The 24,040-nt window shown below is 48.6% G+C and overlaps 1 protein-coding gene across 1 annotated transcript in view; it reads right to left on the reverse strand.

Annotated features, from left to right (window-relative positions):
• Positions 1-24,040, reverse strand: part of LOC146833576 (cytochrome P450 2D17-like) — a 227,833-nt gene that overhangs the window by 166,186 nt on the left and 37,607 nt on the right. The window contains exon 2 of the mRNA XM_085601433.1: positions 5,953-6,124. Coding sequence (XP_085457559.1) covers positions 5,953-6,124 — 172 coding nt within the window. The remainder of the gene's footprint in view (positions 1-5,952; positions 6,125-24,040) is intronic.

Raw genomic sequence — 24,040 nt, forward strand, 5'->3', positions numbered from 1 at the left:
CCCCAACCCTACCTGCCACCTCCTTACTTAGTCCACCTCTCCTCCAACCTACTCCCCAAGTTAACTTTCCTTACGTTCCCCCTATTCCCTCCTCTTCTCCTATTTTCTACCCCCTCCTCCCCTCGCCGTGTACCCTGAATTCTTCACAAACCTCTTGCATCTCTCTTCTTCCCCCCACTCCTCCAGTAATGTTGTGCCACCCCCTATCCCCCCGTTGTAACCCCTTCCCTTTCCCTCCCTTGGACCTAGCAGACCTACTCTCTTTCTTCAACCACCCTATCTCCCAACACCCCTCACTCTACCAGGTACCCGTACCCTCACATCCACCTCACCTAGCTTACAGGACCTCTCCAACCCCCTCCCCTCTCTTCCTTCCAAACCTCCTCCCTTTCTATGACTCCACACATTCCCCTCCTCTCTCTCTACCCCACCACCTCGTTCCTCTCCTATCTCCCCCTAATTATGTCCTCAATTCCTATCCTCCTTGTAACTTCAACAAAGACAACTCTCCTTGCACCTCTGATGCACCAACAACCGCTCTCAACCACCACCTTTCCCCACCCCTGAACCTTGTACCCCAACTCCCCACCCATACCCCCACCTCTCCCTTCCCTCCACTGCCAATTGCACCCCATCCTGTTTCCATCGAGCCACCCAACATGCCGTGCTCTGCCCTACACTCTCTGGAAAATAAACTAGGATCTCTCATCACCTCCATCTCCAAGCTTGACGCTACCATCTCACTCTTAAGCTCCAAGATTGATATGATATTCTGCTATGGATTTCACTGCTTCCATCCTCAATTTTTTTGCTCTGGAAAATGGAATTACAGCCTTCCTTAAACCTACTATATGTTTCTGAATGTGCTCCCCCAGCCAGAACCCCGCCCTCAAACAACCCAGGGACCCTCTGAACCCCAAAACCCAATGCGAAGGGAACAACCTGCATTACCCCTCAACCTTGCACCAGCGCCTGTAGCGCAATGTTGCAGCGCCTAGCTACACTTGTGGCCCCTTGAAAGGGCCCCTCCGACTCGTACCCTTAAATCCATTCGGAATCCTCACCTTAAAATAAAAAAGGGGGGGGGGAAGCTGGAGAGAGAAAAAGGGTGAGAGAAAAGAAAAGGTAGATGCAACAGAATTTTTTTACCATTAAACCAACATTTTAGACAAACATTTGTGAGCCTCTTCTGCATTCATAAAGAGATTAAACTGACCTTTTACAAGCATCTTCGACTTCAACTGTTGCACCAGAGATGCGTGGGTACCCTGAGTTCTAAACATACCTGCTAGTCTTACAAACTCTTTTTGGCGATGTGCTGCAGAAGCCAACATGTTAGAGAAGATGTGAAACTGGAAATTTTCTGAGGTGGAGATGCCTTTTCTCTCTCAATTGCTTCAGACAAAATCTGTTCTTTAATACAATAATCAGCTAAATTCACCACAATGGTGCGTGGATACATAGAATTGGGTGAGCATTGAGCTGGTACACAATGGGCTCTAATGATAGACAAATCCCATGAAAAAATCAGGCAGCACATGGGTTTTGATCAATGAGTCCACCAGCTGAACCACATTCTGGCTTTCACTCCCCTCGAGAATGCCCACCAGGCGCAGATTTGAGCGTCTTGCATAGTTCTCTAGTTTTTCAACCTTATTCTCCAAATATTCCTTTTTCTTTTTCAAGCTAAGCATCACTTGCTGTACTGACCCCATCTTGTCCTCCAGGTCTGATATCCTGGATTCGGCCTCTTGTAGTCGAACAGTAAATTCCGACATATTTTCCTCTATTTTAGTTCATCTCTAGTGAAGAGCTGCAACCTCTTGTGCCTGTGAAACCATAAACTCTCTGAGATCGAGCAATATAGAAACAAGTATAACTTTCACTGGATCGAGCAACTGTCTCTCCGTGGGCAATCCCCCTCTTGTTCATCTCTAGATAGAATAAAATTGGGTGAAACACTGCTAGACTCTGTAGTTGACCTGGAATTTACTCCGGGTCCAGCAGTGGGATAACCTGCTGAAAGAGGTAGGAGTCTTGTTCACTGCCATAAGCTTTTGCTGTGCTCCTGACTCTAGTAGTTGCACTACTTCTGCCATTACGGGCACAGACTGTGCCATCACAGTGCCCAAACAGATTTTTGCTTGCTTTACAAACAAAGGATATTCTGTGGGTCTCGCTTCCCTTATAGCACTTACTACAGTCTCTGTCGCAGGTCCTACTTACTCTCCCTTATTACATTAGATCAAAGTCACCACTGTGGAAGATTGCTCAGGATTCCTAGGATCAATTTCTGGAGACACATTAAGTCTTTCAGATTCAGTCTCCCTCTCACTCCCACTCTGGTTGCTTGCCCTGCTATCATTAAGCTGTGATGCTAATTGAGAATACATTCTAGATTGCTAGCTCCGGTTTGCATGAGCTGCCACTGACTTGGCCTGTATGGCATGCTTTTGAACTCTCTGGGAAGGAGGGGTCGAAGAGGTAGTGGAGGTAGCAGACCCCTTAAAATGTTGCATTCTTTGTGATGTTTTTTCCCACTCTTTGCTTTATTGTCTTTCTTTAACTTTGGCTTCTGTAGCACTGCAATTATTTAGGGGTTGCTGCTGCATTTCCTCTTCTCTCTCCTTTCCCAATCCTCTCCAAGCTGCTGAGATTCAGTAATAATAATAATCCTTGGGGCCAGCTTCTAACAATCTGCACTCCCCGCCACGGCAGAGAGTGCTGACCCACCTAGACTCCCGGCGGCCAGTTGCACTCACCTCTGCACATGGGCTGAGTTGTCCTGAAACCGCCACTCAGCCGATTGTGGAAGATTTCCTCAGCACTCGTGGCCCGAATGCCTTAAATAATTGCTCGACTTTGCTCCGCTGCTACATTCTCCAATGCCGAGCGATTTCCGCCATAGTGAGTTCACATACATCACTCCTGCAGGGAACTGTGCCTCTTCAAAAACGCAGAAACTGCCACTCTCACATGCGATGCAGCATACGGCACTGACTGCCTCGATTGAAGAGCTGACCTCAGAAACTGAAGCATTCTGAGAAGAGGGCGGGGGAGATCCACAAACGTGCTTAGTGGCACCACATGCAGGCTACGCCTACAGCTGACGCAAAAAGGATCTTATAATGAACCAACATTGAATCAAACTAAATCAACAGGTTTTGGATTACATCACTCTTTTAAAACTCAGGGTAAAAGAGATGTGTAATCACTACTCAAGGCCTCTACTGCAAAAATACCTTTGGCTGCATTATACGCTATCGAAGCACAGTCAATAAGTTACATTAATAAATACACTTACTTATGCCTACTATCCCTCCTGGGGTATACATAGGTCATGAGCACTTCTTTCTTGAGCTAGTCTTTCAATCTGACTTCGGGTGTAACATATCTTCTTGCAGTCAGCCTTGAGGCCACGGCGTCAGGTGTTTCTTGACCTTCCTCTTTTCCTTTTCCCTTGAGGGCTCCCGGTCAGGGCTTGCCTGGAGGTGTTTGATGCAGACGTGCACAGGGAGATGGTAAGTCTGCTGCCATAGGTCGTTGTTGCTGATGGCGTCTGGCCAGCAGATTTAGAGATTTTCCTCAGGCAGGTGCTGACAAAGGTCTGGCCTTTTTTGGTAGTGGACACTGTTGTGCTCCAAGTTTCTGCTCTATACTCAAGGACCTGGTTTTATATTGGTTCTAAAAAGTCTGAACTTGGTTAACAGAGTTAGGTACCTGGAGCTACAGATCTTCTTTAGATGAACAAAGGTAGTCCTTGCTTTGTCGATTCTTGCCATGACATCAGCGCCTGTGCCATGCCTATGACACTGCCCAGGTATCTGAAGGCCTCATGCTCTTCTAGTGAATCAAATATACCTTTGCGGAATCCCAACTTTGGAAACGCTATCTTGGCCTTATTTCCAGTTCTATCAAAATGATTTGCATCAAGTTATGTTTAACAGGAATAATATGTTGTGCTTATTGCCAGGTTATATATTATGTTTTTTGGTTGTTTACTAAACTTATTAAAAAAGTCATTGGATGAGAATTTGCTCAGAATATGAATACTAACTATATGTTTTCTAAACCCTTAAAGTCACTGACTTAAAAGCAAAGAAGCGTTTCCCACTAAAAAACTTAACACTGGGTTCTGGGTCAAAAAAATGAACACGCATAAAAAGCTTTGAAGTAGATCTACAACACTGTCTTCGGAATAAAAGACTGCATTTAAATTTTTTATCTGTAAAATGTGGATCGAATGCAATTTTACCTGAAAGGCAACATTTAATGGATGTTATTACGTTTAAATACGGTCCACTTGCAATGGGACCAGTTCTCACCTCTGGAGTCAATTTTGTGACTCTAATATTCAGGATATGATTCACATGCATTTTTTTGCCCCCGATTTCTGTATTTTCAAGAGACATTTATTAGACACATATTTTTATGTTAAATAGAAACATATGAAGATGCACTACATTTATTGTTAAACTCACCCTGGGTGAACATGTTATTGAATAACTATATTTTTTGGAGCTTTTCTTAAACTTGAATATTGTTTTAAAGAGTCCTGTAATTGTATGACATTTAAAAAGATGATTTTTTATGGTTGTAGTGTTTAAGTGGAAATACTACTGAAATAAATAAATTAATAATTAAAGATGTGTCGTATTAAAGAAATACAGCAATAACTGGATTATTCCTGACTCAGTAGCATTTGTAGTTTATTAAGTTTTTGAGACGATTTTGACACGGTCGTGGATAAATATCTAAGAAAAATGCCACGTTTCATTTTGGCTGAAAAAGAATGAAGTGCCATCAGATATTTGAAAAAATTGCAACCATACACATCATCCTGTGGTAACTTTTCAATGTGAGTTCTCTTTAACTTCCTGTGTATTTTTCTATGTATCCAGGCATTGTTTGCGTGCATATGGGTACCCCTGAATGTGTTCTCTTTAACTGATGTGAATGTTGCTTCCCCTATGCCCGGTTTGAGCAGCGACAAGCCAGAAACAGGAGAAGGGATCTTATCCTACCCCTGTCAGTCTTGTGGAATCCATGGGTAGCATGCTCAAGTAACTACAAGGGGTAACTCAAAAATTTGACTGCAGAGAACAAGTACTTCACTTGAATGGGCATAGAATACTCAAATGAGTTTATATTACCACAAAGGGTGTAAAGGAGAGCATGAGGGAAGCAGGCCATTGTTCGTCAATCCATGTGAGTGACAGAAAAGATTAACAGAATACCAAAGTAAGCAAGTAAAGCAAGCTTGGCACTTAAGTATTCATTGGGGTGGGACAATTGCATGGTTCATTCCCTCAAACTTGATACACCCAACAACATCTGTCTTGGTAGAGGTGGACTACAAATGGCAGATCAACTCAGTTTTAATTTCTATATTTTCAAGTATGTATATGTTTGCAGTTTCATTGTACATTTTTCCATTATTTTATTCTATTATTGCCATTTATTCTGAATTCTCTTATAATTCCCAGTCCATTTCAGAAAAAAAGCCTTCACTGGCGAGAAACTAACTTAGCATACCTGTGTCCCAACGAGTAAATATTGTAATACAAATATAAGCAAAATTTCATCAGATAGTGGTTAACGCTTGAGTATTGTTCTGTGTGAAACAAACATTTCCTTCTTGATTAGTAATTTAAAAACTCTTTTTCAATACATTACGGCATATGCTCCCACAGGTCGTTGAATTGCCTTGTCATGCTCGCCAATAACATGAGAGCGCTCTCTGGGTATCTGGGACATGAGGATTGAGGGGCCATCCACAGGCATGAGCATTCTCTTTTGATAAATGTATTCATTAAAAATCACTACCTTTGCAAAGCTGCTTTTTTAGAAAGTGCTCTGATCTTGAGGGCAATGTAGCATTACTGAACTCCCGCACCCCTGATCTGTAATATACTTAAAAAGCACATGGTCCTCTCCTTCATTCATACTCACCCTCGCAATCTTTCTTGAATCCCAGATTCTCCAGAAGTGGCATGGGTGGGCGATCCGCAGTTTCCTCAGATTTGGCGACAAGAGCCTCCTTGACAGCATCATACCCGTTCACAACCACCAGGTTAATCCAACCCAGTTGGAAGCTGAAGACATTCCCAAACTTCTTATTTAGCTGGAAGAAACATTGAAAATAGATAATGAGATCTTTGCAAACATGTATTAGGGTCACTAGAGGCACACAGGGAATAAAGACTTGACAATGAGGTGTCTTTCAAAAGTGCAACAGACTCTTACTCACATGACTATATTAACCCCAAAAGGTATAGCACTGTTTTACTATTCATCACCCAATAGGGCTGCACCAGCTTCCATTATGAGAATGCCAGAAGAGTGCTAAGCTCAACTAAATACACAAATCACAGCACATACTCAAAACTCTAACATGAAAAAGCTTTCCTGTATAAAAAGTAAAGTATTCCATAAATATAAATTATAGAAAATTGAGAAATATGAACAAACTTGCATTCTGTATAGTTGGGCAAATTTGGAAAATGTATTGTTGTCAATAAAGTTCTCACAGAATGCTCTTCAAATGCTAAAGGTTTTCAATATCCACAAATCCCCTAGGGCACAGTATGGTTCAGCTACCAGAAAGTCATTGCTTCGGAAACTCACTGGAGAATTGGAGAACCCTTCCCCACCCTCTACTTCAGCTGATAGGGTCACTGAATGGCTTTTTCCTTTTATATAAGGCAACTATTTAAAGTTTATGGAAAGACCCAAGCCGCACATCATGCTTAAAGTATACCAAGTGACACTGATAAAGCATGTTCAATTGATTGGCCAATTGATTGGCCATAAAAAGCTATGTGTACCATGAAATGGGATGAGCACCAAACTCAGACACATTTACCCTCGTTGGCATTATGATCCATTTAAGTCATCCCAGGATCGGAGACACTTAAGGCTGAGGTTTGTAAAAAATCAACAGTTGACCATTCGTCCTAGCCCGAACGCTCACGATCACCTCACATTTTAAGCCACCAGACAATTTTGAATGGGCCAGCAATCGCTTTATGATCCTTCTTTTTATGCGCTCATAAATTTTCACTGCTCATACCGAATAACAGTGGAAACACAACAATTGTTTGCCCACTATTACTTCATCATAAGGGGAAGCACTCGCTTCCACTGTATTATCAGGTCACGCCCAGATTGAAGGAGCGGAAGTGTGGGTTACAGTCTTCTGTCTGACCCGCCTTCTCCTGCCTCTCTTCCAGACCCAATAGAAGCGGACGAATCCCAACCTCCACCATTCCGTCTGCATGAGGCAGATATTATGGAAGCATCTAAAAAACACACCAAAACAAAGTCTGAAAAATATTAATTCAAAAACAACTACTTTCCGCACAGCAGTTTCTCTGCACATAAGAATATGTACCTCACATACCTCCTTACCCATGGGTCATCTGGACAGCTGTGCGTATTATCCATTCAGTGTAGTTTTCACTTATTTGCTCGTTTCAGGGATGTTTTGGTGTTAACTTATTGATTAAAGTTATTGTAAGCATTTTATCATTTTACTGATGTGACTTTCTGTGATGACCTCAGTATCAAAGGTCATGTAATATCACTTCTTGCAAAGTCATTAGTATGATAATTCCTCCTCATTCCTAAGGATTTTGCCAACCTGAGGGCTCTGGAAGTGGAATTACAGAACATGGATAGCTGAAATTTTAAAGTGCCACGCCCTACTGGCTTTCAGAGTTTGAAATGTGCGTCCTCGTATTTCCCTCGTATTGCCCTCACTCTGAATGCACTGTCATCAATTCTTGCTGATTAAAGGGGTGGAGCTTGCCTGGCTCCAAGATGGCCACAATTATGTGTGAGGCTCCGGAGACCCAGACACCCATCCTACATAATCCTGATGCCCGCAGCAACAAGACGCACCCGAGAGTATGTTCCCCTCGATGCCTTGCCCCTGAGCTGCTTGCGGTCCTGACGGCGAGTTCGGGCGAGCAGCGGGGAGTGACAAATTCGGTCGGGCCAGGAAGTAAAGGCCTGCCGCCCAGGTAGCGCACTGTGGGGCCATGATTCTGGAGGTGGTTGAACTATGAAAAAGAACATCCTGCCTCTGCGCTTTCTCTCCTAGCTGCTGGCGGGCTGAACCTGGAGGCGCTGTGTTTGCCTGAGTCGCGGGGACGACGTGAAGACGGGGCCCCGTGGGACTGGAGAAGAGGTGAGTGGCTGCGGCCTGGGGGCACGGCCTGCAGGACGCAATTTGACTAGACATTCAAGGCCGGGCTGATATATCAGCACTGTCTGGAAGTGAGGCCTGTGACAGTGCGGGGAGGCTCAATAATACTCAGAGCCCACACCTGGCCAGTAATCAGCATTTAGTTTGAAAGAAAGCACAACATACACATCAATCTCATTTGCTTGAGTATTTGTCTCAAATATTTCTCATACTTATTTATCATTTTCTTAATATCAATCAAGTCCATCTGGTACAATCAGAACATAAAAGAACAAATAGATAACAAAAAACGTAATCAATACTGGTCACAACACAAACTGACAAAAAGCCGTAGGAGTTCAAAGAAGACTTTTCCGCTAAGGCAAGTCTAAATAACTCCCTCTAATGAATTGTCCTTGCCCTTAAATAGAATGAGGTTGTAAAAACTCTTTTTAGGAGTTCATCCTCCGGGCTAAAGGAAAACTCTTTCATTCAGAGCTAAAGGGTATAGGTCCATATGTCAAGAAACCGTCCCTCTCAGAGCCGTCTCGATCTTCACCTTAGACCGGGGAAAGTGTCTGAAAACAATGAATATAAAATATTTAAGTTTTGTCTCCCAGGTATCGGGAAGAGCGGAGCAGAGTGGAGTGTCACTTACTTATTTGCCCTTTATAGTACGTAGAAAGTGAACCCGAACCCGCTTTCATCAAAGCTCGCCAAATCCAGTAGAGCTACGGAGTGCCTTTGACAAAAGCAGGTTAGAGAGTGTCAATAAGTATGAAAAATATTTGAGATAAATACTCAAGCACATGAGATTGATGTGTATGTTGTGCTTTCTTTCAAACTAAGGGCCAGATGTATAAAGGTTTTTTGCGTGCGCAAATGGGTTTTAGACCCGTTTTCGCCTGCAAAAAACTTGTGGCCCATGTACTAATCCTATTTTGCGAGTCGCAGATCAGTTTGTGACTCGCAAAATAGGATTAGCAACTCGATATTAACAAGGGGCATTCCAAGGGCGTCCCTTCCTAATAGTGACTCCTTAAGCTATGTAAGAATGTTTTGGGACCTCAATTGCAGTCGCAAAACACTCGCAGTTTACCACCCTTCTCAGAAGGGTGGGAAAGCACTCGCAAACATTAAGGGGTCCCCAGGGGACCCATTCCCCTTTGTGAATGCCTGCATACATTTTTTTTAAGGGCAGGCATTGGTCCCAGGGACCACTGCCTGCCTTTAAAAAATGAAACGGAAAAGTTTAATTTTTATTTTTTAAATGCATCCCGTTTTCCTTTAAGGAAAACGGGCTGCATTTTAAAAAAAAACAAAAAAAAACTGCTTTATTTAAAAGCAGTCCCAAACATGGAGGTCTGCTGACCCCATAGCCTCATTAATATGCATGAGGCATGCAATTTGCGCCCCTATTGGGAATCGCAAACAGTGTCTCAGACACTGTTGTGCATCCCAATTAGCGAGTCTCAAATTGGCAGGTCGTACATCTGGCCCCATATGTTGAATAATGGCTAAGCTGGGGCTAAGAGTATTATTGTGTTTTGAAATTGATCCCTCTCTACTAACAGACCTTACTGGATCAAACCCAGTTGCATTGCTACTGTGCGGGCGAGGCTGGCACAGAAATAGCAATTGGAATCTGTGCAAATAGGCCTTAAACAATGCAGGCTAGGAACTCTCCTTGTTTTGGACCTCGGGAGCCAGTCGTGAACACGCTGCTGTGCCAATCTGCTGGGGTAGTCCAGTGTGTACAATCCCGAGTTCCTGAAGAACGGAGGGGTGAGGAGGACCAGCGCGCTTGGATTCAGAGCCCCTGTTAAGGCAGGCTGCATTGCCGCGTGCCCACCTCGAGAGCAGCCAGCACGTCCTAAGCAATCGCAAATATCTGGAGTTTGTCCCCTAAGCACTGAGAGTGCTAGTGACCATATGCTATTGCTGGACTGGAGAGGCGGGCGAGTCGACCTCGGAAGTAAATTGGGGCTTAGCGACCTACTACACAGCAAGAGGTGAACTGGCGGGAGGCAAGGCCTTGGGCCTACTGTGGAACATGGTCCTGCTGAGCAAACGTAACCTGTGCAGCGATTCCACTCACTGCAATTGAGAAAAGTCGCCCTAGCAGAGTGTCTCTACTGCCCAACAATCGGCTTATTGTGACGACACATCCCACCTCTCGGTGGAGCAGGCCATCATTTTCACACAAGATGGGTAAGATGGACAAGACAAAACCCAAACTTCAATTTGACTCGCATAAAATCTCCAAGCTGACATGACTTCTGCGGGGACGGGATCAGAGATGAATGTATGACGTTACAACGCATACATTTACAATGCATGCCTTTACAACGCAGTTTTTACATCCCAACATCCTTTACAACGCATTCTTTTATATCGCATGCCATTACATAGCATTTTCAGAAACTACCTTTACAACGCATTCCATTACATCGCATTACACCTTTACAACGCATACCATTACAATGCGTACCATTACATCGCATTTACGGTAAGTGTTGGATAGTATAGGGGTAATAATTACTATTCTAACTCCAGTGAGTGCAACAGTAGGGTAAGTGTTGGATAGTGTAGGGGTAGAAATTACTATTCTAACTCCAGTGAGTGCAACAGTAGGGTAAGTGTTGGATAGCGTGAGGGTACTATGCGTTGTAATGGTATGCATTGTAATGACTTGAGATGTAATGCCTGCGTTGTAGTGACATGCGTTGTAATGACATGCATTGTAGTGACATGCATTGTAGTGACATGTGATGTAATGGCTGCGTTGTAATGACATGCGATGTAAAGGATGTTGCAATGTAATGACTGCTATGTAAAGGTAGTGAGATGTAATGACTGCGTTGTAAAGTTGTTTCCCATCAGAGACCAATGAGCCTCCTACAGACCGCAAATTGAAGCAGATGCTCACAGCTATGCAGCATAGTTTGACTAAGATCGATGGTAAAATAAATACTCTCTCATTCCACAGGGACAGAATGACTTAGCAGGTGGACAAACATACAGCGAGACTCGACACGGTGGAAAAGAGAGTGTCTGATAATGAAGATGTGTTAACAGCAGAGTCAACGGCACACAAAAAGATGGAAAAGGTATTGCAGATCCTGCAGATCAAGACGGAGGATTTGGAGTCTTTCTCCCAGTGGAATAACATACGCATCGTGGGAGTAGCCGAAACAACCAACACAGGAAATATGAAGCAATATGTGGAACGACTACTGACTATGGTGCTGGGGGGGGAGGGGGAACCTTCTCGGAGATTTTTGTGGTGGAGCAAGCCCATCGTTCCCTGGCGTCCAAATCTATCCCTGGGGTGAACCCGACTTCTAAATCACAGAGACGCAGCGTTATGCAAGGTGCGTGACCTCAAAACACTGCAGTATGAGGGAAAGAGCTTGTCGTTCTATCCTGATTTTACACAGCAGGTCCAAGAGGCGCGTCGGCTGTTTATTCCAGTCAAGCGGAAACTTTGCGACGGGGGGCGTGGCCAGCCGGGCAACATGGCGGACGTGAGCGACGGAGGCTCCGACCGTTACCTCCTGGATATCCTGCCATTTATCCTGAGAGGGGGCAGATCGTGGCAGCTGGACGCGGGCCCGGTGTGGGGCAATGCAGAGGAGCTGGCGTAGCCCCGCGAGCGGCGATTGTGAGGAGCCGCGACCCGGCGGGGCTTGAGAGGAGAGGAAGCGCGCGGCGGCCTGTGAGGCGGGGCCGGCCGCGGGACCCTGCGATAGTGCCGGGAGACGGAGCGGGGGACGGCGCTGCACGAGAGGTCCCTTCCCCTCGCAGCCGAGGTGCCCTGAAGGCTGCGAGCTGACGTCGCCGGCAGACACAGACTGGTAGGAGCCCTGCCGGGTGCTGCAGTGCTGCGGAGGGCCCCCGCGACGTGGAGTGCAGTGAAGTGTGACGCCCCGGTCTGCAAGCTGGGAGTATGCTGCGCACTGTGGTGTGCTCGGCGGCGGAGCGCTGAGGAGCTGCGGCCCCCTGGGGACGGCGTGCCTGGAGTCCGGGGAAGTCTGCGGCCCCGAGTGGCGGGGGCCGCCGTCGAGGCCTAGACAGCTCGGTGAGCTGCGACCTGGGGCCTGCTGTGGTGAGCCCGGAGTGCCTGGGTGCGAGCCGTGTGGAGAGGAGGGGCCCTGAGCTTGAGCGGCACGAGTAGCGGAACCTGGACTGGGGTGGCTAGGAGAGGCCACCTGTTGCATAGGAGGGGTGCAGAGGCGCGCCTGGAGTGCCCGGAGAGCCCGGAGGCCGAGGCGTGGATTGCCCGTTGCGGACACTGAGGCCCGGTACTGGCAGCGGCAGGCGCCATTTCCTGGGAAGCGCCATTTTGTGCGAGGCCGTGGCGGAGGGTGGTGTACCGGACATTGTAGGGGCCGCCAGGAGCCACGCACTGGAGTGGTGGGGAGCCTCCGCAAGTGATTGTGACCTGGGGTGCTGGGCGTAGAGTCCCTGGGAGCGGGGCCCCTGTTGTGAAGCTGGCCGACGGGGCTCCAGCGCCTGGATTGCCTAGCGCTCTAGTGGCTGTACAGCTGCAACGACGCAGAGCGAGCGAGCCTTGGCGCACAGCGGTCTGCTGGCGGGCACCGGTCGGGTGTACCTGGCAGGGCCAGAACGGGACTGGGCTGGACATCGGCTAACCGACGCATCAGTGAGCAGGCACGGTGGTGCGATGCCCTAAGGGGAACTAGGGGCACGATTCTGGGAGCCCCTTGAGGCCTGGGGGAACACTGCCGGTGTGCTTCCCTTCTGGAGCCTGTTGCTGCTGCGGGCTGTGGGGTATCCCCAGTCCTCCTCCTGCTGACTGCGGCCCAGCGGCTGGGCCCTGGGGAGTGAGTATAGCTCCGGCGGCTGAGCGGAGCTGAGTGCCGGCGGGGATTGGAGGGCCCACGCCCGGTTGTGTACACGACGCCCGGAGACGAGCTGTGAATGCCGACTGCCCAACAGTAAGCGATGGGCCGACTTCGCGACAAATCGCAGCAGGGCCAGCTGCGTGCTGGGAGCCTGGACCCCGCGCAGGGCTGGTCGGGGGGAGATACGGAGTCGCAAGCGGCGGCCCTCTCGACTAAAATGGACACCATGCTCGCGGCGGTGGAGAGACTTGGCACTACCCTGGATCAGACAAGGGCGTCCCTCGAAACAAGGATTGACAAGGTCACATCCGACTTCACCCTCCTTCACGCTGACCATCGCAAACTGGCCGAGAGAGTAGAGTCACATGGTCAGACGCTTCAGGAGCTACAACCTGTTACCCGGAGTCATAGCGCAGCCCTGCACGATGTGCTGGACCGGGTCCATGCGCTCGAAGACAGGGTTGACGATGCGGAAGGATGCTCACGGCGCAATAACATCCGCGCAGTGGGTCTCCCGGAAGGAGTGGAGGGTAAGCACCCAGAGCAATATGTGGAGAACTGGTTGCGGGACCTCCTGCCTCAGGGGGTGTTATCTCAGCACTTTGTTGTGGAAAGGGCGCACAGGGTGCCGGCGCAGAGGCCCAAGCTGGGGGCCCGGCCCCGACCGTTCCTATTCAAGCTCCTAAATTATCGGGACAGGGATGCGGTTCTAAGCGAAACTAGAAAGTCTGGTGACCTGTCCGTGGGCAGTAGCCGAGTCATGCTATTTCCGGACTACACCGCAGCCGTGCAGCAGCGCAGAAGTCATTACATAGTGGTGAAGAGCCAGCTTCGGGAGTTGGCTCTACCATACTCTCTGCTGTTCCCGGCCCGCCTGCGAGCGGTTGCAAAAGAAGGTGCCCGCTTCTTCGACTCCCCGGCAGACGTGTGGGACTGGCTGGAGGAGTCGGGGCAGTGGACGGGGGTGAGGCCTGCTGGCTCGGATGTCGACAGCCGCCCGGGGAGGCGATCCAGACGACGTGGGCACCGGGGGGCACGGCAACCGGCGCGGCCGGGATCGGTGGCACCTGTCGGAGAGAATCCGGATGGAGCGGCGGGAGGTGTTGGAGGCGGTGGCGACGCTTGGGACATCACCCGCCAGTGACCGAATGGAGGCCTGCACGCACAATGCACCGGGAGCGAGTGGGGCGTCGTCCCCGTCCACGGTGGTCTCTGAAGACTTGCTTCTGCCAGTGGTGCCCCGCAGACTGCGGACCTGATTGTGTGATGAGATGTCAGGATGTCGAAGTTTGGGCAGGGTCCACGTATGTTGAACTGGGGCCGCGTGTATGCCGTGGCAATGTGTTGGGTGGTTCTGGGGCCCTGGGTCCTCCTGGGGGGATATAGGGTCAGAACTGGGAGCGCCTGGCCTCGTGGGGGCGGGTTGCGCAAGGCGCGCGCCACCAGACGTTACACCTGCGGGCGCCTCCCGCTGGGGTTTGCATTGGGCCTGCGCGGCAGTTCAGCTCCGGACACGATGCTGCTCCTTCCTCTTCCAGTGGGGATAGGGGAGGGGTACTAGTGCCAGCAGGTCGCTACGATTACACGAACCCCATCAGTCACCACACTGCAATAGTCTAATACTACTTAGCGTTTCTGAGGTTTGGACGGATGCCCCGTTGGGAATATGCCCTACTTGTTACACTGTTCATCTTGGTTACATTGTTTACATGGCAGCGCATTGACATGCTCCCCCCGGACTGTGGCCCACCCCCCTCCCTGGCGCGGACGCTCTGCCCCCAGCCCGACTTGCTCACCTAGCTTTGCGATGACGCACACTAACATTGTGACCTGGAACATACGGGGCATGCACACGCCGTCCAAGCGCTATGCCATCTTCTCCTATCTGCAGCGACACTCCGTTGGGATTGCCCTCCTACAGGAGACGCACATGTCCCCGACAGAACTGGGCAGGCTCTCTAGGCGCTGGAGAGGACAAACGTACGGCACCGTTTACTCGGCGCATGCGCGGGGCACGCTGATCTGGGTGCGAGCAGGCGTCCCTTTCGATTGCAAAGAGGTGGTGGTGGATCGGGAGGGCAGGTATACATTAGTGTGGGGGAAGCTGAACGGCCAAGAGATGTTGCTGGGCTCGCTATATGCGCCTAATGTGGATCAGGCCTCCTTTTTGGCGAGATGGACGCAGCTTCTACACCCTTATGCTGGGCTCCCCTGGATGCTGGGAGGGGACTTTAATATGGTGTTGGATGTCCAGTTGGACAGATCCTTCCCTCCCCTCCGTGCCAGAGTGGTGGAGTCCAACGCCCGGGCGCTGGGAGACTGGCTCACGCACTGGTCGCTGCAGGACTTGTGGCACACACTCCACCCGACGGCTAGGATATACTCTTATTATTCAGCGGTACACGACCTGCACGTACGGTTGGACAGGATAGTGGGCTCCCGGTCATTGCTCCCACTTATCGAGCAGTCGGAATACCTGGGGCGGACGCACTCCGACCATAACCCCTTATGGCTTCGGATTGGCTGGGTGGCGGACCGCCTGCCGGTGCTCACCTGGCGACTTCAGCCGAGCGCGCTGGAGGACCCGGAGTTCCGCTCCTCCCTTGGTACAGCTATACTAGCGTACTTTAACGCCAACGAGGGGACGGCGAGCAGTGCCTTGGTAGAGTGGGACGCCCATAAGGTGGCCATTCGGGGGCACTGCCTGGGGCCCCAGTTGAACATACGGCGGGCCCTCTCGGACTCCCTGGCGCGCCTTGAGGACGACCTCCTGCAGTACGAGAGGGAAGGAGGAGGGGGCAGACACTCACGTAGTGTAGAGGATCTCCGCGGGCAGCACGCGGAGCTCCTGGAGCGGCTCCGCTGTCACAATTATGCGGCGCACACAGCCAGAACATACGCCAGAGCAGATAGGGCGGCCTGGCTCATCCGACAGGAGGATCGCCGGGACCCGATCGGATCGGAGCAATCCGCAGGGAGGACAGAGTGGTGGTACACACGCTGCGCGAAATACATCAGGCCTTCGTGGACCACTACAAGCACTTGTACGCGGCTCAGGGGACGGGTTCACGGCACCTTCTTGAGGAGTTCCTAGCTTCCATTCACCTGCCTGTGGCCACCAGGGAGCAAAACGCAGCGCTCAGTGGGACCCTTTCCCTAGAGGAAATTGGGGAGACGATCCAATCAATGGCGACGGGCAAAACTCCGGGGCCGGACGGATTGCCTGCGGAGTACTATAAGGCGTACCGTGAGTTCCTCCGGATGGTCGACCTGCTCTACAGGAACCCCACAGTCAGTGTTCGGCTGGGCCCCCATGTCTCGGAGTCGGTATCGGTGGGCTGGGGCACCCGGCAGGGATGCCCCTTGTCCCCGTTGCTGTTCGCCCTGGCGATGGAGCCCCTGGCGGCGGCTGTGCGGACGACCCTGGGAGATGGTATACCGCTGGGAGACGCTGTTCACCAGGTGTCGCTCTATGCGGACGACCTGTTAGTGTACGTTAAGGATGTGGGATGTATGCCGGAGCAGCTGGCCCCGTTGTTGCGGTCCTTTGGCACTGTTTCGGGACTCCGCGTGAACGCGGGTAAATCTTGTCTGTATGCTTTTAGTGAGGGGACTGCGGACCCGGGTTATCACCTGAATGGCACGCCGGTTCAATGGAGGGACGGCACCTTTCGATACCTGGGGATACAAATCTACCGCTGCCCGATCGACTTATTCGATGGCAACCTGGGGAGGGTGGTCACGGCGCTCAGGTCGCAGGTGGCCTTTTGGAGCACGCTCCCGCTGACTACCACAGGCAGGGTGGCGCTCGCCAAAATGGTCATGCTCCCCCGCCTCCTGTACTACTTTGTCAATTTACCGCTGTATGTCCCCCCCCCCCCCCTTTTTTTGGTAGGCTCAATAGGATGCTGCGGGATTTTGTTTGGGGCACTGCCAGGCACAGGTTGGCGCTCGCAAAGCTCTTCCTCCCGACGGACAGGGGTGGTCTGGCGGCTCCATGTTTTGAGCACTACTACCTGGCAGCCCAGCTACAATGGGTTGCCCGCTGGTTGGCTGATAGAGGCAGGGATGATACAGCCACGGTGTCAGCCCCTTACTCGCTGGAACGTGTGACCAGTCTTTTTCACCACTTGGCTGCAGTTGCGGGACGGCTGCCGCTCCTCCTGGCTGTGGCGCATAGGTGCTTCCGGAGGGCCTTGTACCTCACGCGCGCTGTTGTTCCATACGCGCCGGCAATACCCCTAGAGGGTTCCCCCGGAGGTGGGGGGGTACTTGCGGCCCCCGCACTGATGGGCTGGTGGGAGGCAGATGTGCACACACTGGGGGACCTATACAGGGACGGTGAGCTGATACCATATGAGACCTTAGTGTCGGAGGACGGGCTCCCACCCGGCGGGTTCCTTACGCACCGCTCACTACTGGCGAGCTTGACCGCCAAATGGGGAAGCATCGCTACGGAGCCTGGCCAGCACCTAACTATGCAATACCTGCACGTCATGGGGAGGGGCGGGCACCTGGTCCGCTGGTTCGCCGCCTCGTTACGGGAGCACACGGCGGTTGGTCTGGGCCCACTCCGCGGCAAATGGGAGCTGGACCTGGGGAGGCCACTGGCGGACAAGGAGTGGGAGAGGGTCCTTAAAAGCCCAGTGCGTATCCCCCGAAATATGCGGTTCCGCCAAATCCAGCTGTTCATAGTTCACAGGGCCTACCTCACACCTGAGTTGATTAATAGGTACTTCCACCGCAACGACGTGCTCTGCCCTCGGTGCCGGGAGCAGGGTTTTTGCACATGCTGTGGAGCTGCCCTGAGTTGCGCACCTATTGGAGGGCGGTCAGTGGGCTGTTACAGGGGAGTGTGGGTCGTAGCATACCCTTAGACTGGCCTGAACACATCTTACACCAATTTACAAGATTGCCCACAGACAAGGTAGCATACCGATTCCTGGACCTGGGGCTTGTAGTAGCAAAGCACCTCATCACCAAGAGATGGAAGGCGCATGACCCACCACACACAGGGGCCAGGAGCTCCTCATTCCAGGCATGGGCCAGGGCGGAGGGGACTGCCATCCGTAGGGAGGACACTCTGGGGCTGCGGAGGGAGCCCATGGTGGACCACTGGGAGCAGTTGCTTGCTGAGCTCCGGCGCTTGGACGGGGAGGGTACCACGGGCTGCATAGGGGTGGTCAGACATGACAGCGCAAGCGGCGGCGCAGTGCAGGCAGTCTCGCTGACGGGATAGCATAGCCCCTATTATCTCTGGCCTAAAGACGGGGCATCTGCGAAAACTTGGGGATAGTTGCATCCGTGGAAGCTGGGGGGGGCGATCCAGGGGGTGGGGGGAGTCAGGGTAGGAAGGGGGAAGGAGCAAACTCACGCTGCCTCTGTTATGGGTTCTTCTTTTGCATTGTACGTAACTTTTCTGGTTTTTTTTTACGCCTAAGTTGTGTGGGCGATATCAGTTTCCATGTACGGCTCAGTGGCTGGTATGCGGTGGCGATGGACCCTTCTCAAGTGACGACACCAGAATTGATAAGGACAATGTAGCCGGCTCCTAAGCGGGTGGTGGTTGGCGCATGACCCGACAGCAGGTTATATTCTCTTGACTGCAGGCACGGCTTACCAATCTGTATATGCTTATGACCCTCTGTGTGTAAAGTATGCTGTCATAACATGTTTTCTTTTACCAAAACTACAAACTAATAAAAACAGATTTGCAAAAAAAAAAAAGAGGAATCTTTGCGACCTTCAACTCGAGTACAGCATGTTGTACCCGGCGAAACTGCGTATCATGTCAGAAGGAAAGGCGCACTACTTCACTGACCCACAACAGGTGTCTCACTTCCTCAAACAAAGGGAGGGAAGTAACAATAGAAGGAGATCCCCGCGCAATGTCTCTGGACAGGATGAGGAGGCTGAGGACGCCGAGGAACAGTTATATCAAGTAGGGAGATCAGGAACTACAGAAGCCTTGAAGCAATAGGGAGGCTGGACTTTTCAACTACTGGACTCCATGTAGGTTACACCTGAGATGTGAGCCAAAGGACACTCCCTTTTTTTCCCCTATCTTTAAGTTCAGACATCTACTAGCGATGGCTAGGCTAATGTGCGTTCATACAACCACAACTCGAGAGTGCCAGGTCCAACATTGATGGCCCCATGGATGTTGTGTTGATAGCGGAATTATGAGATGGGCCTGGAGGGGTCAAAGATTCTACATGTTACTTGTTCCTGTCTCGGCTCTGTGAACTGGTGCATAATATTTTCCTTTCCCAACTTAACAATGGGTGTATTCAGAGACTTGTCACTACTATTGATCGGATGGGGAGGCTGGGTCTGTCATGGGTCTAGACAGCCGGTAATATTCACCCCTATGTGTGCACCACCAAATGTAATTTGTAGTTTACATTTATTGTTTTTGTCTGGGGATTGCAGGGGAGGACTGGGGAGGGCCTTGTTCTAGCTATGTATAGTTGGGGGGTCACATAGCGTGGATGGGACAGGGGTTTTAAGTTTGACAGCATGGGGGTGGGGGGGAACACCACCACAAGCAAAGCATGACCGAAAGCCAGTACTAAGAAAGAGGTGATGAGGGGAGTCGACCAGGTAGAGTTGGACCCGCTCCATAGGCAGAAATTGTGATTACCTGGAATACACGGGGTCTGAACGATCAACGCAAAATCCAGAAATTCGTTGCATATCTTAAAAGGTAAAAGGTAGATGATGGTATATTGCAAGAAACACACTTGCCACTAGACAGTGACGCGTTTACCAGACGACGACTGCAAGGTCATTATCATGCAGCAGGGTTCTCCACACATTTACAAGTCTTAATATGGGCAGATAGAAGATCAAGGTTAAGACTGATGCAAGAATTTCCCAACCCAGATTGTAGATTTGTGATTGCCACCTGCCGTAAAGATGATTTGAGGTCGGTGATGGTGGGGTTATATGGTGCGAAGGGACCTCCTCGTTGTCCATCCGCTGCTGCTAGGGCACTCATAGAAATAGCAGAAAATACAGGATTAGTGGACATCTGAAGACACCGCTGCCAAGGGGACGGAGGATACACCCATTACTCATTAGTACATGATATCCACACCGCATAGATTACTGGTTGATATCTAGGAGCTTGATATTCCACGTGAATGAGTGTACGCAACTCCCTCATACTTATTCAGACCACTCGGCTGTCATATTGGATTTAGAACTCCGAGCCCCACAGGTTGCAGCATTTACTTGGCGCTTCCCCCCTACTCACTGTTAGACCCGGTGTTCAAGTCCGAATTAGCACAAGCAATAGAGGAATACTTCGCCATAAGCATTGGGTCAGTCGACAACTTTGTCATAGCCTGGGAAGCATTCAAAGTATATATATAAGAGGCATTGCACTTGCCAAGCATGCTGGGGTACTCAGATCATTACAGGGCAGACTGACACACTTAGATAAAAAGATAGTAGAACTGGAACTCAGGCATAAGAGGAGTGGTGACACTAGTGTGCTGGGTGAGATCAAAAGTAAGATAGTGGAATACCACAAAACAGCAGATGCTGAAGTTAAACATCCGGGCAAATGTGCTGGGGCAAAGACATATGGGGAGGGAGAACTACTGGGAGCCTCCCTTGCGATGCCAGCGTGCCCCAGAAGGGACACACAAGTGATTATAGGTATCTGAGACAAAGGAGACGAGGTGGAGCAATTGCTATGTGACACCACTCACATTGCGGACAGGTTCCGTAGATACTATGCTGACCTATACTGTTCACGGGTCATGCCTGATGAAGAGGCTCTCAAAGACTACCTAGAACACATTGCCATGATGTGTCTCTCAGTGGAATTTAGGGAGCACCTTATGGCCCCGTTGCACCCAGCTGTGGTTTGCGCTGCCCTTGCCAGTATGCCGTCTGTTAAAGCACCAGATTGAACAAGAAAATTGCTAGTACTGCACTTATTCTTTAGACTCCATATTATTTAGGAGAACACATTTTGAAAATGAAACAAAAAGTGTCAGAGATTTTTCTTTTACTTGAATTAATCAATATTTAATAGTATTTCTTTAGAAATTGAGACCTTCCTATTAGTGAAACAATTTTTGTAAAACAGATTGTCACAAAAAACGAAAACGTTCGTAGTAATCACACCACACCGATTATTCACTCACAACTCTCATGCTAATCTCACATACCATACATTCTTACCAGCTCATACATTCACACAGGCTATTCGATCAAAAAATAAATGAACACGTTAAAAAACGTATTTTACACTCTTTTCTGTTGGGACCACAGAGAAAAGAAAATTCAACAAGACATATTAGTCTATAAAAAATTCTTATTTGTAGGTTTTTTGCCGTTCTTGTGGTCTTTTAAAGAGGTCTACGCGTTTCAAGACCCATGGTTTGATGGGTCTCTCATCAGGACCTGTAAGGTAAAAGAGGAGACACCTGTATGAGTTACAGGAGGGGCCCCTGACCCTAATTTGCATTGTTTGTTCGTTTGAAGAAGAGTAATAAAGTTACCTTTGTTTGGTTGGAGACAAGCGTTTTTGGAGTAGTGGGGAGACCTGACAGAGACAATCGAATTCTGTAGAAAAATAAAACTCAAGACTTTCTTTTCGCTCAATCCACCTACTGAGACTCAAAACAACACTGGACTCAAAAAGAAATCTACCTTTTGTCCACCTGCTAATAAAATCCCAAAGGAAGTCATCATCTTTGAAAAAACCCTACTTTCAGCCATATCTAACATGGAAAATAATAGAAGATGGGTTAAATTTAATACTACAAAATCTCAAACTGAAGCTCTTTATAAACTCCAAAAAGACACTTCTATTATAATCAAGCAGGCAGACAAAGGTGGGTCAATAGTCATTCTAGACAAAGAAGACTATATAAGGGAAGTCACCAGGCAACTGGAAGATATCCAATGCTACAGGAAAATAAATCAAGATCCAACTCTAGAACTTCAAAATATCCTTTTTCCAATTCTCACTGAAGGTCAAAATGTGTTCTCCTAAATAATATGGAGTCTAAAGAATAAGTGCAGTACTAGCAATTTTCTTGTTCAATCTCATAGAGGCTCAGCTCTACTGCCTTCTGCCTACCTCCAGTTTTGGTCACGGTTATCTTAGCAGAAGAACTTCTGCGAGAGGTCACTCTGTGTAAAATTCACAGTTAAACCCTCTACTAGGCACTTCCTCTTCACTAATTCACATTTATTTTCAATTTTCTACAAATTTTTAGTTTGTGTGAAAGGATGTCTGAAAGTGATACGTTTGCATATACTGAAGAACATATCAAAAACCTGTTGGATGCCCCTCCCCTATTTGCATCCGCCTCCCTGAGCATAACGGCCCAGCAACAGAATGAATCTGACAAACTCCTAAGATTAAAAAAGAAGCAAATCCGGACCGATTTACATGGTCACTTTCTAATACAACATCTCAAAACCGGTACGATTCCCGGCGGACTTCAAATCAAAAACATTCCGGTCATCTTCACAGAAGATCCAATTTACAAAAAAGGCTATAGCCTAATAGAGACAAAATGTAGCAGAGACCTGATGGTCCTTACAGTGGAAACAGCCCAACGCATCTCTAAAAAACAACTAGAAGAGATTGAAACTTTGGAAATTCAAATTAAGTCAAGTCAGACAATCACTGATTCAAAAGCATTACTGGATAAAGTCGAGAAAGAGATCCTTGAATTCAAAGACTACACGGTTAATCAAAAAACATTTAATTTTGAGAAGGACAAACGCAACTTCTCCTTGCCAAAGATTTACCCTTATCTACAAACTGATTTCTATTCACAACCAGAATCTCGTAGATATCTCTCAACATATCAAGGTCGATCCTCTAAAAATGTTATCACCTTCTCGGAGACATCCTCCTCATCCAGTGGCAGTGAAGGAGAACTAGAGAATAGGTACAAAAACACTAACCAACGAGGTAACCTTCAACGCCCACAACAACAAACTCCTTTTTTAGGGAGAGGCCAGCAACGGTCAAGAGGAAGAGTACGTTTCAACACACAACCATGGGAGATGACAACCAGACGACAGAACTACAAAAACTAGACCCATCATTAGTTTACAACCTATCTAAAAGAACCCTAACTGAAGATGAACAAAGCATCCTAGAGAAAGGATTATCTTTTGTTCCCGTCAAACATACTGATTTTACAAGACTGAAAACAGAGACAATCGAATTCTGTAGTAAATAAAACTCAAGACTTTCTTTTCGCTCAATCCACCTACTGAGACTCAAAACAACACTGGACTCAAAAAGAAATCTACCTTTTGTCCACCTGCTAATAAAATCCCAAAGGAAGTCATCATCTTTGAAAAAACCCTACTTTCAGCCATATCTAACATGGAAAATAATAGAAGATGGGTTAAATTTAATACTACAAAATCTCAAACTGAAGCTCTTTATAAACTCCAAAAAGACACTTCTATTATAATCAAGCAGGCAGACAAAGGTGGGTCAATAGTCATTCTAGACAAAGAAGACTATATAAGGGAAGTCACCAGGCAACTGGAAGATATCCAATGCTACAGGAAAATAAATCAAGATCCAACTCTAGAACTTCAAAATATCCTTTTTCCAATTCTCACTGAAGGTCTAGAAGAAGGCTTCCTTTCAAAAAAAGAATTTGAATTTCTTTGTAACAAAAATCGAATTTATTTACAACAACAACCCTTTTACCCAGTACATCGGGAAATGGATGCGTTACATCGATGACGTGTTCATGACTTGGACAGGGTCTCTTGAAAATCTAAGAAACTTCCATGATTGGATAAATAATCGAACCCCAAGGGAAAACATATTAAAAAAGACAGAGAGGCAACCACTTCAAAGGACAGTCTGCGTCTCCACATTTTGTCCCAACTCAAATTTACTAAAAAAGTGCATCTTACAAAACTGGCACTTGATTAAAAATGTGGATTCTTCATTCAAAACCCACTGTTTGCTTTTAAAAAAGAC

Source organism: Triturus cristatus, chromosome 4_2, assembly GCF_964204655.1.
Source record: "Triturus cristatus chromosome 4_2, aTriCri1.1, whole genome shotgun sequence".
NCBI lineage: Eukaryota > Metazoa > Chordata > Amphibia > Caudata > Salamandridae > Triturus > Triturus cristatus.